Here is a 12,708-nt window from a genome sequence, read left to right on the forward strand (position 1 = left end):
TGAAGCTAAACATGGGCAACGAACCGCAAAAAACAGCACTGAGATATAAACGACAAGAAAGGCACACAGTGGCCATGTTCTCAAATTGAGCCTCGTTTAAAATTCGTTTTCCTTAATCCAGAGTTACATTTGCAAGAGCATGGTTGTTCAATCGCACGAAGTTGTGTTTTTTCAACCCCTAACTGTTATGTTGTGTTGGTGTATTGGGGAATTTTTATTGTCAGCAAGAGATATTAGCACTATGGTTTGCAAAGCAGTAAATTGTAATGGACATTTAAGCTTATGGCAAAAAGCGTTGACGTTTTTAGACAAAATTGCGTAAAAACCTCAGGGGAAGCAATTGACGTCCGTTACACTCCAGCCTGCAGAGCCCAATATGTAGGAAATTGTCAGTTGAAATTCTAATAAATGCATAATGTATTGAGTTTGGCTATAATTTAGACTAAGCAATGTTGTGAATGGTGGTTGTATGCAATGTTTTCCTTTTATAACCGGCTGCAAACTTAAGAAACAAATATATGTTTGGTTTAAGTTAAGGTAGCGTCTGACTGAGGTTGTTGGTCGTGGTTCACAGCACGCAGTTGCAACTGGCTTCGAACGTGGCAACCGACCTGCACTGGGGGAAACTGTGACCCCCGTGTTGACTTTTTCTCTTTGAATTGAAACACGGTCACGCTCGATTGCGGTTGTCACGTGGTTTGACAGGTTGCCAATTTTTGCTGACAAGAGTGAAATGTTGCTAGAAAAGCAACCGCGATGCGTCCATTTCACATTTATGAGGATGCTGAAATGTTTTTTCCTGTTTGTGGGGCGAAGTTTAACAATGTTTTGTTGAAACTCTGTAGACTCGTAAGTAGATTGGTGTACAATGTCCCGAACGTTTGAAACTCAAGTTATTCGATGATGTTTTTTGCTTCTGCTTTTTGCTATAAATCGTCTTGCGTTGTAGTTATAATGTGATTAGGAACCTTCCACAAATATTGGAAAAAAGGATTTTCCGTTTTGTTTTACAAACGAATTCAATTTGAAAATACAACGAAATTTTTGAAACGAATTCAATTTGAAAAATATTTCGCTTGAAAATCCCTTGCTTTTTCCAGAGCAGTTTAAAATTTACCTCGGAATGTCAGAAAGCAAAAAGAAAGGTTTACTTGAGCGTCTGGCCGAAGGTCCAGTCATTGGTGACGGAAGCATGTGTATGACCCTGGAGAAGAGAGGTTATTGTTCAGCTGGTCCTTGGACACCTGAAGCGACCGTGCTTTACCCAGACGCTGTACGTCAACTGTTGAGAGAATATCTGAGAGCTGGAGCTGATGTGTTACAGACCCCATGCTTTTACTCAAGCGAGGGAAAGTTGGAAAGCGTCGGAGTCAAGTTTACAGTAAGAAAAACTGTTTGGATGATTGCTTTCTCTGCAGAATTATCCGTCGTTAATTTCATGAAGTTTAATTTTCAATGTTTATTGGAAAGTAGTAGGCGCGCCGCACACGTGGCTTGGCAAACAACTCGTAGACCTTGTGTATATACAGACTCATGCTGACTGGACACTTTAGGGTCAAACTTTTATAAGTGGGCGTTACCACGTGTTGCTTGCAGAAGCACTGGAGTTCCATTTGGAAAAATTCCCACTTCCTTAACCGGCCGGGATAAAATGAGTCATTGAGTATTTGTAAATACGAATCCCTCATACGTACGTTAAACATCGAGTGTAAGCATGGGCTACAAACGCAACGTTAAGGCTATAATACATATGTTACGTAACAGAATCTAATGACTTAGCCTCTATGGTTTATAATATGGGAGCAGAGCACGCCATAAGATCCTCAGCGCCTGATTGTATTCCGATCAGGTTTAAAACAAATAGACTTTACTGTTACAGTGCGCCTAAATTGTTAAAATTGTTGAAATAAATCACAAAGCACCACATGCTGTTTTCCTGTATTTTCGTCACGCAATTTGTTCTTGTTGTTACAGTGCGCTGAAATTAACAAGTCCGCATGCGAGATTGCAAGAGAAGTCGCAAACGAGGGTGACGCAATCGTGTGCGGGGGGCTTTCCCCTGTATTCAGTTATGCTGAGAAGAAAGGGATCGAAGCTGTGAGGAATGAATTCATTTCTCAACTCCAAGTTTTCATCGACTACGACGTCGATTTCGTTCTGGCAGAGGTCGGTATTTAGCGCGACATTTTAAGGAATGCAAATTGTTAGTGTTGTATAAACCAGTGCTTCCCAACCTTTTTCAGTTCGCGACCGACTTTTAACGCAAGTTTTGTTGTGCGACCCACAATGAGACATGACCAAACGAATGAAAAATAATTTAATGACAAAAGAAACAATGTATACACATGCAATTTACTATTTTATTGCGAAACTTGAGCTTGCATATTGGACATCATCAGATCAAGTTTAGAAACTTTTTGGGACCCACCTGAAATAGCCTCGCGACCCACCGGTTGGGGAGCACTGGTATAAACCGTAGTTTTCATGCAGCCGATTGTTGTCAACTACATTTCATGCATTATTTCAACAAACAATAATGTGGGTTTTCGATTGCAAAACACTTTTATTCCATGCAGTTTTTCGGAAACGTTGAAGAAATAGAAATTTGCATTGACGTCATGAAGCAAGCGAAGAAGCCGATGGGCGCCACCATGCGGATTGGTCCGTTGGGCGATTTGGACGGTGTGTCAGTGGAAGAATGTGCTGTCAGGATGGCGAAAGCTGGAGCCGACATGATTGGTGAGCTACCCAGAAAGCCTCCCAGATAATTATGTTCAGTTGGTGTTATTTGAGTAAATTGAGGTCATATATGGGGTCACATCGACATATGAAGATATTGGACATATATTTTCTCTTTTGAAGTATCGTTTTACTACAACTGTAATTAATGACCAAGACCTTTACATATTTCAATATGCACGTGGTCATTTGGACTAAGTTAAATGAAGTACATGGTTTTGACAAAGTCTTGAAGGCGGCAGATTCCCAAACAAAGTTGACTACAACCTGTAATTTTCTATGTTTCCAAATCTTCTGCGTTTATTTTCATTGGTTTCCAGGCACTCACTTAGTTTTACGCCATTTTCCCACAGGTATTAACTGCTTGTATGACATCAACACTTGCCTGAAGACGTTGAAGAGGATGAAGAAGGCGCTGGATGAGGCTGATCTTCATCCTTTCCTCATGTGCCAACCTCTGGGGTGGATGTGTCCGGAGGTTGAGGGACATCATGATGGTTACTTAGCTCTTCCTGATACTCCACTTAGTAAGGAGATTTTTCACACATGTTGATACGGATTATTTTTTTTATATTAAATTATATTTACTTGATTCGATGTGATAATACGGATGAAATCGCTGAACAGCCATGGTGGCCGATGGCGTTATGGGAGTGTTTTGATCCAACGGTTTATTTCTATACAGGCACCAATACTACATATGGTAGTTATTGTATAGCATGGTTTATTGATCATTTGTTATTTTTGTTGTTTCACTACATCCATAGTAGAGCCTATATGATATACGTCCGGGACTGAAAATGAACTTATTTTTGTTTACAAATACAACATCAAGTCGTGTCAAGTTTGTGTTTTTGACGCAGCGCTCGATCAACGCTCGATGACACGCGTGGATGCACACAGATTTGCAAGGGAAGCTTATGACATAGGAGTAAGATACATAGGAGGTTGTTGTGGGGTTGAATCTCATCATATCAGATCGTTCGCTCATGAGGTGAGGAAGTATTCGGGTTGCGAGACTACCAAAGTCTCCTTAACTCATTTTCTGGTGCGACATTCATATTGGTAGATGCGCTGTCTTTATGTCTGAAAAAAGTGGTGAATCCAAACCGAATTGCGTTTCCATGGAAACGTGCTGGGCGAAACTGTTGTGCTTTTTAATGTTAAACGTCATCATACAAACCCTTTCCTCATTACAACAAAACAAACACACAATTTTTTCCACATTGTTATAACATGGCACGAATTCAATATTTGCAAGCATATATGGCGTCACCGATGCTGACAATCAATCCCTCAGTTACTTTTGGATTACGTATGGACTTCGCGACACAAGCATTTAACCCCAAGATCACAATGCGTGGTTGCCTGCTGGCAACATGTTTGTCTCGCTTATGTTTTGTGTAAACGACAGATTTTGTTTGTTTTCAGTTGTCAAAGGAACGGAACAAAGTGCCTCCTTGTAACGATCTGTGTCCAGCACTTGGACGTTTACTCAACCACAGCATGTACGAAAACATCAATAAAAAGTAAGCTTTGTGGTTTCGGTTTTCTTCCTATAGCGACAACGAAGTTAGGGCACAAAGTGTTATTCGACCTCACAAACTGCATGCGTTCCTCATCCTTATTACGCAGTGTTCATGCAATCGCAAGGTTAACAGGATCGCCCCACTGGGCTTGTTTTAGAGATCACAGCTATCGTATCGAGATCATTAGGTTCCAGCTACGCTGCGAAGCCTATAAACCTAATGCACAGCACGAATGTCATATCAGTCTTGGATATTTGTAACGTATTTACGTACACAACGCCCTTTTTCAATTTTTGCGCTGTTGTTCAGATAACCCAAATGTACCATAACTTATTTCCATATGTCTTCAGTCACATAAACCGCTCATAGCCGAGCGGTGCGCAATTTAAGTTCAATGGATTTTTCTGATTATTATGGACGAAATGCCTGGATTCAAACCCCAACCCAGCTCTTTTTTTTGTTTCACTGCCAGGGCTCCTGACGAATATTGGATGAACCATACGCCCTCTACCGGTCGGCCATTCTCATCACCTTTATCCCACGTGTGAGATGACGTCACATGTTTCTTGATTCTTATCATCAGCTGCAACAAATGAAAGCATTTTTCTTTTAAAATGGTTCATGAATATTGCGGGCTCCTATGTATTTCAATTGAGCTCTTATGCATTTCCAACGCCAATTATTATGTAGAATTCTGACCTAAGAAAATCCGAATAAAACCTCGGAAATAATGCTTAATTCCTCAACTTTCTAGCAATATTTTACTTAACCTTTTGGGTTTACTTTCATAGATGCCAAAAAGAGACAAGGAAAACTTGGAACATTTAATATTCCAAATTTGTGCTTTTTCGTTGAATAGTTTCTGTGTTTTGAAAGTTTTTGGGATGGTGACGCATTTTTGCTTGCATTAAATTAAACCAAACACGAAAATGCCCACTTTTGGTGAACAACTTAATTTAGGGTTGGTGTAATATTTTATGTTACCAGCTGGGCCCACTTTACCATTTCAAACTGCTGCAACTAAAATACCAAAGGACCAGAACCGAAACAAAGCACTTCGATATGGCAGAAGCATAATTTATGTAAGGTTTGTGGTGATGTTCGTTGAGTTTACTGAGCTGTTTCTGAATTTGATTTAAGTCGAAAATTCTATTTTTCTGCAACCTGAACATAAAAATCAAGCATTGGCTTCGGCGTAACAAGCAATAAAAGTACAAAATTAAAAACACCGATATTTACAAGTCACAAATCGCAATGTTTCGCTTTGCTTGCAATAAGCGACATAAAAAACGTTCATTTGATCCTATATACTTCGAATCGCGATCCTCAGATTTGAAAACACTTGCACACATATTTGGTCAGATAACATCTGAGCGCCTTGTTCTCAACACTTACTACGCAAGTTTTGTTTTTAATACACCCTCGATTCTCTGCTAAACAAACATTATTGCCCGTATAACTACACTTATTCTCAATGCACAATAGCTGTCCTAAACAATTGTTGGCAAAAAGTTTCTCTGTTGTAAAAGCATTGAAACGTAAACTTGGCATTACAAAGTTTAATATCTAGGATATGGAATACAGTTTACGATTATAATTCACACTTAAAGGTTTGGAAAATATAACCTAAAAAGCGTTGATACTCCAAAGGCCAACGAAGCCTATGTGTAACAGAAGCAACAGAGGAAGCAATTGATGTCCGTCGTAATGTACAGTGTATGAAGTGTAGCAAATTGTCATGTGTTTAAGTGTAGCAAATTGTCATGTGTTTGAAGTGTTGTAAAATGTCATGTGTACAAAGTGTAGCAAATTGTCATGTGTTTGAAGTGTAGCAAATTGTCATGTGTACAGGGTGTAGCAAAATGTCATGTGTACAAAGTGTAGCAAATTGTTATGTGTTTGAAGTGTTGCTAATTGTGATGTCATGTACTTGCTTCTTGAGTTTAGCCAGACCAGGCTATGTTGTAAATAATGTGCTATTGCTGTTTGCATATTATGATGTGCAACATGTTCAGTTAAGGTGGAAAGCTTGGGTGAATGTTTCGAGTAAACTCGTGTTTTTGTGTGGTGTGAAATGTTTCTGGCTTCATACGGTGACAACGTAATAGACTTCACCTTTTGCACACCACTTTAAACCGGTTCAAACTGGTTCGGACTCCACTGGGGAAGTCCTTTGTTGACTTCTTCTCTTTTGAAACACCGTTACACTCGATTGCTGCTGCCACGTGACATAGCGTTTTGTTTTCATGCGGCTGTGAATTTCTGCTGACAAAGAGGGAAACGTTGCGGTGCCAACTGTGTTTTGCGTTCAGTTTGTCACGCTATCGGGTTTAACAATGCGTGTTTGCAAAGTGTTGAGCTTCTATAGACTGAGCCAGGAGGGTTTTGCAATAAATCTGTATGTTTTGAAACAAGTTATTTGATGTTATGAGGTTTAAATCGTCCCGACAGTTTTACCCTAAATAAGAATGTATGTGACGTACTTCTATACCTTGTAGACCAATTGACAGAGCTTTATGCCGTTTTTTATGTTAAATATTTGACGTCTGATCAACAATTATTATTTCTTACCTGCAGCCCAGTTTTAACATTGAAATGTCAGAAAGCAAAAAGAAAGGTTTACTTGAGCGTCTGGCCGAAGGTCCAGTCATTGGTGATGGAAGCATGTGTATGACCCTGGAGAAGAGAGGTTATTGTTCAGCTGGTCCATGGACACCTGAAGCGACCGTGCTTTACCCAGACGCTGTACGTCAACTGTTGAGAGAATATCTGAGAGCTGGAGCTGATGTGTTACAGACCCCATGCTTTTACTCAAGCGAGGGAAAGTTGGAAAGCGTCGGAGTCAAGTTTACAGTAAGAAAAAAAGGTTTTGTTGGGAAATTGTCCTTCGTATTTCGCGAAGTTAAACATATAACGGTTAGGTGGAAAGTGGTAGGCGCGCCGCACACGTGGCTTGGTAAACAACTCGCCGACCTTGTTTATTTTGCTGACTCATGCTGAGTTGCTGCGTTTTAGTCGGCCCGAGGCAAACTATAGTAAGAGGGCGTGTTTGCAGAAGAATGGAAGCTCGAATGTATTTTGGCAAAATGCAAACTCCCTTTACTGGCTGGGATAAAATGAATTAGGGAGTGTTTGATAAACACGAATGCCCACAAAAGCCAAGACCGGTATGTTGTCGAACTTTGGAGTGTGAATACACTGCAAAACAACAATATGCAGCATTGATATGAAATTTAACAGAAAAGTGCGGTTCTATCACTGATAACGTTTAACAATTCCTGTAAATAATCTTGAGTCGTTTGTTTGACGTTTGTTTCTGGATATATTTATTTCGCCTGTGATTCCAGACATCATCGGTATCGCTGAAAATACAAACAACGCTGTTGTCTGTTACTAACCGTTAAGATGACCGGCAGGATATTGACCAAGGATACAAACTTTCAATTTAATGTCGTTACAGTTGGTGCTGTCAATGCTGTCCCATATTCAAAATGTTCGGAAGTATGGAGAAAATACACACGTTGTTCGGCCTAAAACATTCGTGCATTTCTCATTCGTTTGTGTTGAGACAAAAAACTTTTTACTAATTTTTTTTATTGAAAACAAGATCGAATCGACCAGGGTGGACATCGCAGAAATGGACGCATATATTGAAGATGTGTAAGCTGCATACAGATGGCCAACTGTTCCGACCTTTAAGGTTTCATCAGCACAGCTGGATACCTGTATGCAGCTTACACAATTCATATTATTGGCTCCACTGTGCTTAGCATACTTTGGAGGTTACTTTGCGTCGTTAACTCTAATTTTCTAGTTGCTATGGGTGCAAAGGGGGGAAATCATGCAAACAATTCAGATTCGCTCAAAGTTGATTTTGCAGTTGAAATTGTTATGTGGTTGGAATATGGTGGAATTGTTAAAATATAGTTGCGATATGGTTTGAATATGCTTGAGATTTGGTTAAAATTGTTGAAATAACTCACAAAGCGTCGCATGCTGTTCTGCTGTATTTTCATCACGCAAATTGTTCTTGTTGTTACAGTGCGCTGAAATTAACAAGGCCGCATGTGAGATTGCAAGAGAAGTCGCAAACGAGGGTGACGCAATCGTGTGCGGGGGGCTTTCTCCTGTATTCAGTTATGCTGAGAAGAAAGGGATCGAAGCTGTGAGGAATGAATTCATGTCTCAACTCCAAGTTTTCATCGACTACGACGTCGATTTCGTTCTGGCAGAGGTCGGTATTGTGCGCGTTTATCGAAAAATATTGTTAAGAAAAGCCCAAAAGCAAATATTCCATGACTAGTCGTTGCCAAATTTATAATTTTTTCGCTCCACGTTTTATCCATAAACAAAGCATAGTAATTTTTTTTATATTCAAGGTATTCCAATAAGGCTCTAAGCCTTGGTTTATTGTCAGCTGATTTATTGCATTGGAAATATCGACTTTGTTTTCGTGTTATATATACATCATCATTTTCATATTCATTTTCTAATATAAGGTACAGCTGGAACAGCTTGGCTGCAATGCCTTGGCTGCGAAACCTGTGAAACTTATGATGAGAATATTAGAGCTGTGATCGCCAAATATAAAGGGCCTGTGCAGTGGGGCGATCCTACCTTGCTATGCGAAAGCATGGCATTACTTCTGCATTTTCTAATATAGTTAAGTTTATGTAAACCACGGAGTCTTCCAAAAACAAACTATGAACGTTTCCTTCTTCACCAAAGAAACTCTTTTAATCTATGCAGTTTTTCGGAAACGTTGAAGAAATAGAAATTTGCATTGACGTCATGAAGCAAGCGAAAAAGCCGATGGGCGCCACCATGCGGATTGGTCCGTTGGGGGATTTGGACGGTGTGTCAGTGGAAGAGTGTGCTGTCAGGATGGCGAAAGCTGGAGCCGACATGATTGGTACGTTTGGTTCAATTTTATAACGTTAACATTATAAAATGGTGAAACCAATAAACCAGTAGATGTGCATAAAATATTTTATTGGAATTGACTTATCATAAACCACTGGTGAGATTGATAGAGATTTAATGATGACAACTCTGTCCGCATTAACCTCAATAGAGTATTACAGTATCTAAAGACTTTGGGTCAGAACAAAGTTGTCCATTTGCTAATCCCGATGTTTCTTCCGTCACTATTTCCTATAACTCACATCGTTTTGAATTAAATAACAAACACCACAACCACCTCCCACAGGTATTAACTGCTTGTATGATATCAACACTTGCCTGAAGACGTTGAAGAGGATGAAGAAGGCGCTGGATGAGGCTGATCTTCATCCTTACCTCATGTGCCAACCTCTGGGGTGGATGTGTCCGGAGGTTGAGGGACACCATGATGGTTACTTAGCTCTTCCTGATACTCCACTCAGTAAGGAGATTTTTAACCAACGAGTTCATGCGAAATTCGTTTTTTTTCTATAAAAAATCTACATGAGTCGTTGTGATAACCAGCCAAACAGCTATGGTCAGCCATGACGTCGTGTTTTTTTCTGGGTCAAAAGCTTTTTTTATCATCCAGAATCAAACCAACGCCATCTTTAATATACGGGGTCTATTGTTTCGTTACAAGCAAATGGTTTCATGAAGAAGGATATAAAAGTCGTTGGACCATTTTTCAGCCGTCAATTGTTACGAGAAATGATTCAATTACAGGGGACCCTCCTGTGAAAAGCTTAATTTTGTTCTTTGTTAAAGAAAGATTTTCATGGTTTGCTGTGATAGTACAACTCTTCCCACTGAAAATCCATGGCTGCCAATGACGCCATGTATACTCATCAAGAATTCAGGCGCATATTTTTGCAGTAGAAATCTTACCAACACGTAACATAGAGCCAGCAATTGTAATTACATTCACGTGGTATATTATGCATAGGCGTATAGAAATGGTTTCCATCCATATGAACCATGTATGCATTATATATGTGTATTCTGGACTTCTTTAAAGTGAATACGAACTTACGTATGATGTGTCAACTTTGTGATTTTGACGCAGCGCTCGATCAACGCTCGATGACACGCGTGGATGCACACAGATTTGCAAGGGAAGCTTATGACATAGGAGTAAGATACATAGGAGGTTGTTGTGGGGTTGAATCTCATCATATCAGATCGTTCGCTTACGAGGTGAGGATTTTTGTGACTGGTTATCGCAACTCTTATGAGGTCATAATGGAAAGAGACGCTCGGATGAAACTGTTCAATCCAGATTTGTGTTCTTCATATGACACAAGTGGACTTAAATGCGTTGGCGTTCCCACGAGCCTTGTTTTAGATGAACTAGGTTTATGTTTCTTAACTTAACAAATGGTTGAACCCAACGTGAAAATAAATATGCTAGAGCAGTGATTCCCAACCTTCTGTGGTTGCGTACCACTCGGAGGTAAAACAATTTCGACGTGTACCACCTTGTTAAGTGTTACAAAGTAACCTAGGGGAGGAAGTAACGAACATTTTGAGAACATTTACGATTTTTTAAATTCGAACTATATCCGAAAATTACGGTAAGGTGATCGCGTACCACCTGGAATGGATTCGCCTGCCACCGGTTGGGAAACAATGTGCTAGAGGGATGAATGAAGGGAGCTGGTTGAATCAGTAACGCATGACAAAAATGTTTGAAATTTCACTTTTTCAAACCCTCTGCCATTAGTTGTCACCAGATTGAAAGTTATACCGCTGGTATTTCTGGGCTTGTATTTATTTTTGACTTGCGACGATTGTAAACAAACCGTAAAGCGACAAAATGCCGCAACCAAAGTTATGTGGAAATCTTTTGTCCCCGATATATACCACCTGTCTCCTCTATATAAAATTTTCATGTCAAATGGATTTCCTTCGTAACGAAATGCGTAATTTTGCCACATTGTATATTCACTTTTATGTAAATGTTTATTACATTTTAGCCTACATTTTATCAAACTACCAGGTTGTAAACCAAATTACCAGGTTGCCACCAAATTACCAGATAGTCATCAAATTACAAGGTGTTTTTTAACTCAACTGGTCCACAAGTGCGTAAAGTTTATAACAACCACTAAACTACACGTTTGTTTATAGTTGTCAAAGGAGAGAAATAAATTGCCTCCCTGCAATGATCTCTGCCCAAAACTTGCAACTTTCCTCAAAGATAGCGCATTTGAATGCACCAAGAAAAAGTAAGTTCGATGGCTTCGTTTGCCTTTCGGTCTCCATCCGTTAGGTTTTCGACACTTTTTACAGTATTTTTATACCCATCGCCTTTGTGTGAAAAGGTGTAAAGATGATTCTTGGGCATATTTATAAACCACAATATCCTGCAAAACCGCTTCTGTAGGTCTGCCGGTAGAGCGTTGGGCCCGATAGGCCCTGCTTTAGTGCTTTGTGACCTCACAGCTAGTTCGATTGTTCAGATCTCGCTCAGACTTGAGCGAAAAAGTGGCTGATCCAGCTAAGCCTAAATGCCTAGGCTGAGGAGCAGTTAAACCCGTTTAAAAAATTTGCACGTTCCTGACTCAATCAAGCCAGAGTCGTTGAGTGCATTTAGCGACTATTAGGCCTGATGCGCATTGTGGCTTAGTGTAGATTTTTATTATTTTTTGCCCACGGTACCTCGCCGTAATATATGAATATATTCGTCTCGAATTTAGGTCCTCCGACGAGTATTGGTTGAACCATACGCCCTCTACTGGCCGTCCATTCTCTTCTGCTTTATCCCACGTGTGAGATGACGTCACATGTTTGTTGGTCTTGTGCCTTTACGTCTTCATCCTCGTACGGCAATGACAAGAAGCAAATATTCATTACATTGTGGATTTATAGCTCTTAAAAACGAACGCAGAACTAATTTGTTGTCTAAAGAAACTCAAAATATCAAAAATATTTATGCATGCTGAAAATGTATTCGACTTTCTGATGCATTTGTTCCGATTTATCTGAAAGTGGACCTTCTTATCACCGCCAAGTTTCTCCTTTTGCATAAGTCGCGGAATTAATTTTAGTGGTGCTTAATTGTAGCAGCAGATGCGTCACGTGTTTTCTGTGGTTGCTTCGTTTTGCTTGCAATAAACCATACCAGGAACAAAGCCTAATTTCCTCTGTACGTAACTATCTCAATCTTGCATAATTATCTTGCATAATATTAGAAGTATCGCATACGTGACAAGCAGTAAATGCAACACAATAACGTAAACACGCGGGCATAAAATACAAGTTTGTTGCAGGGAAGGATTAAGAAGGGGAGGGCGACTGCACCCCCAAAATATCTCAAAACACAAAAACCTGGGGCAATCGCGGACTTAGGGGTTGTCTTATAATTGATTGTCGTTCATCACTGCGCAAGCGTGCTTTTTGTCTGCGCCCAAACTTGCCATTATTACGTCACAGTGAGCGGTAGATATTTTATTTTGCAGCTTACTTGACACAACCTCAACGTTTTCATCAATCGCTG

General features: G+C 39.9%; 2 protein-coding genes across 2 annotated transcripts; both read left to right on the forward strand.

The window, feature by feature from the left end:
* Window positions 1-1,104: 1,104 nt before the first annotated feature.
* LOC145902360 (betaine--homocysteine S-methyltransferase 1-like) lies at window positions 1,105-5,337 on the forward strand. Its single transcript, XM_082990297.1, has 7 exons — window positions 1,105-1,381; window positions 1,975-2,166; window positions 2,577-2,739; window positions 3,093-3,266; window positions 3,603-3,733; window positions 4,171-4,268; window positions 4,741-5,337. Exons 1-7 carry the CDS (start codon window positions 1,124-1,126, stop codon window positions 4,814-4,816), a joined length of 1,092 nt encoding a protein of 363 aa, XP_082846423.1. The 5' UTR covers window positions 1,105-1,123; the 3' UTR covers window positions 4,817-5,337.
* Window positions 5,338-6,849: 1,512 nt separating this feature from the next.
* On the forward strand, window positions 6,850-12,343 carry LOC145902112 (betaine--homocysteine S-methyltransferase 1-like). The gene is made up of 7 exons (XM_082989974.1): window positions 6,850-7,121; window positions 8,311-8,502; window positions 9,018-9,180; window positions 9,478-9,651; window positions 10,276-10,406; window positions 11,340-11,437; window positions 11,909-12,343. Exons 1-7 carry the CDS (start codon window positions 6,864-6,866, stop codon window positions 11,982-11,984), a joined length of 1,092 nt encoding a protein of 363 aa, XP_082846100.1. The 5' UTR covers window positions 6,850-6,863; the 3' UTR covers window positions 11,985-12,343.
* Window positions 12,344-12,708: the final 365 nt, after the last annotated feature.

Source organism: Ascidia mentula, chromosome 5 (assembly GCF_947561715.1).
Source record: "Ascidia mentula chromosome 5, kaAscMent1.1, whole genome shotgun sequence".
Taxonomy (NCBI): domain Eukaryota; kingdom Metazoa; phylum Chordata; class Ascidiacea; order Phlebobranchia; family Ascidiidae; genus Ascidia; species Ascidia mentula.

Excerpts from the sequence above, each read along its gene's own strand:
- LOC145902360 (XM_082990297.1), top strand. The coding sequence starts at position 1,124 with ATGTCAGAAAGCAAAAAGAAAGGTTTACTTGAGCGTCTGGCCGAAGGT. Across the intron at positions 3,267-3,602 it reads TCTTCCTGATACTCCACTTA|CGCTCGATCAACGCTCGATG; the intron begins GTAAGGAGATTT and ends TTTTTGACGCAG. Across the intron at positions 3,734-4,170 it reads TCAGATCGTTCGCTCATGAG|TTGTCAAAGGAACGGAACAA; the intron begins GTGAGGAAGTAT and ends GTTTGTTTTCAG.
- LOC145902112 (XM_082989974.1), top strand. The coding sequence starts at position 6,864 with ATGTCAGAAAGCAAAAAGAAAGGTTTACTTGAGCGTCTGGCCGAAGGT. Across the intron at positions 8,503-9,017 it reads TCGATTTCGTTCTGGCAGAG|TTTTTCGGAAACGTTGAAGA; the intron begins GTCGGTATTGTG and ends TAATCTATGCAG. Across the intron at positions 9,181-9,477 it reads AGCTGGAGCCGACATGATTG|GTATTAACTGCTTGTATGAT; the intron begins GTACGTTTGGTT and ends CACCTCCCACAG.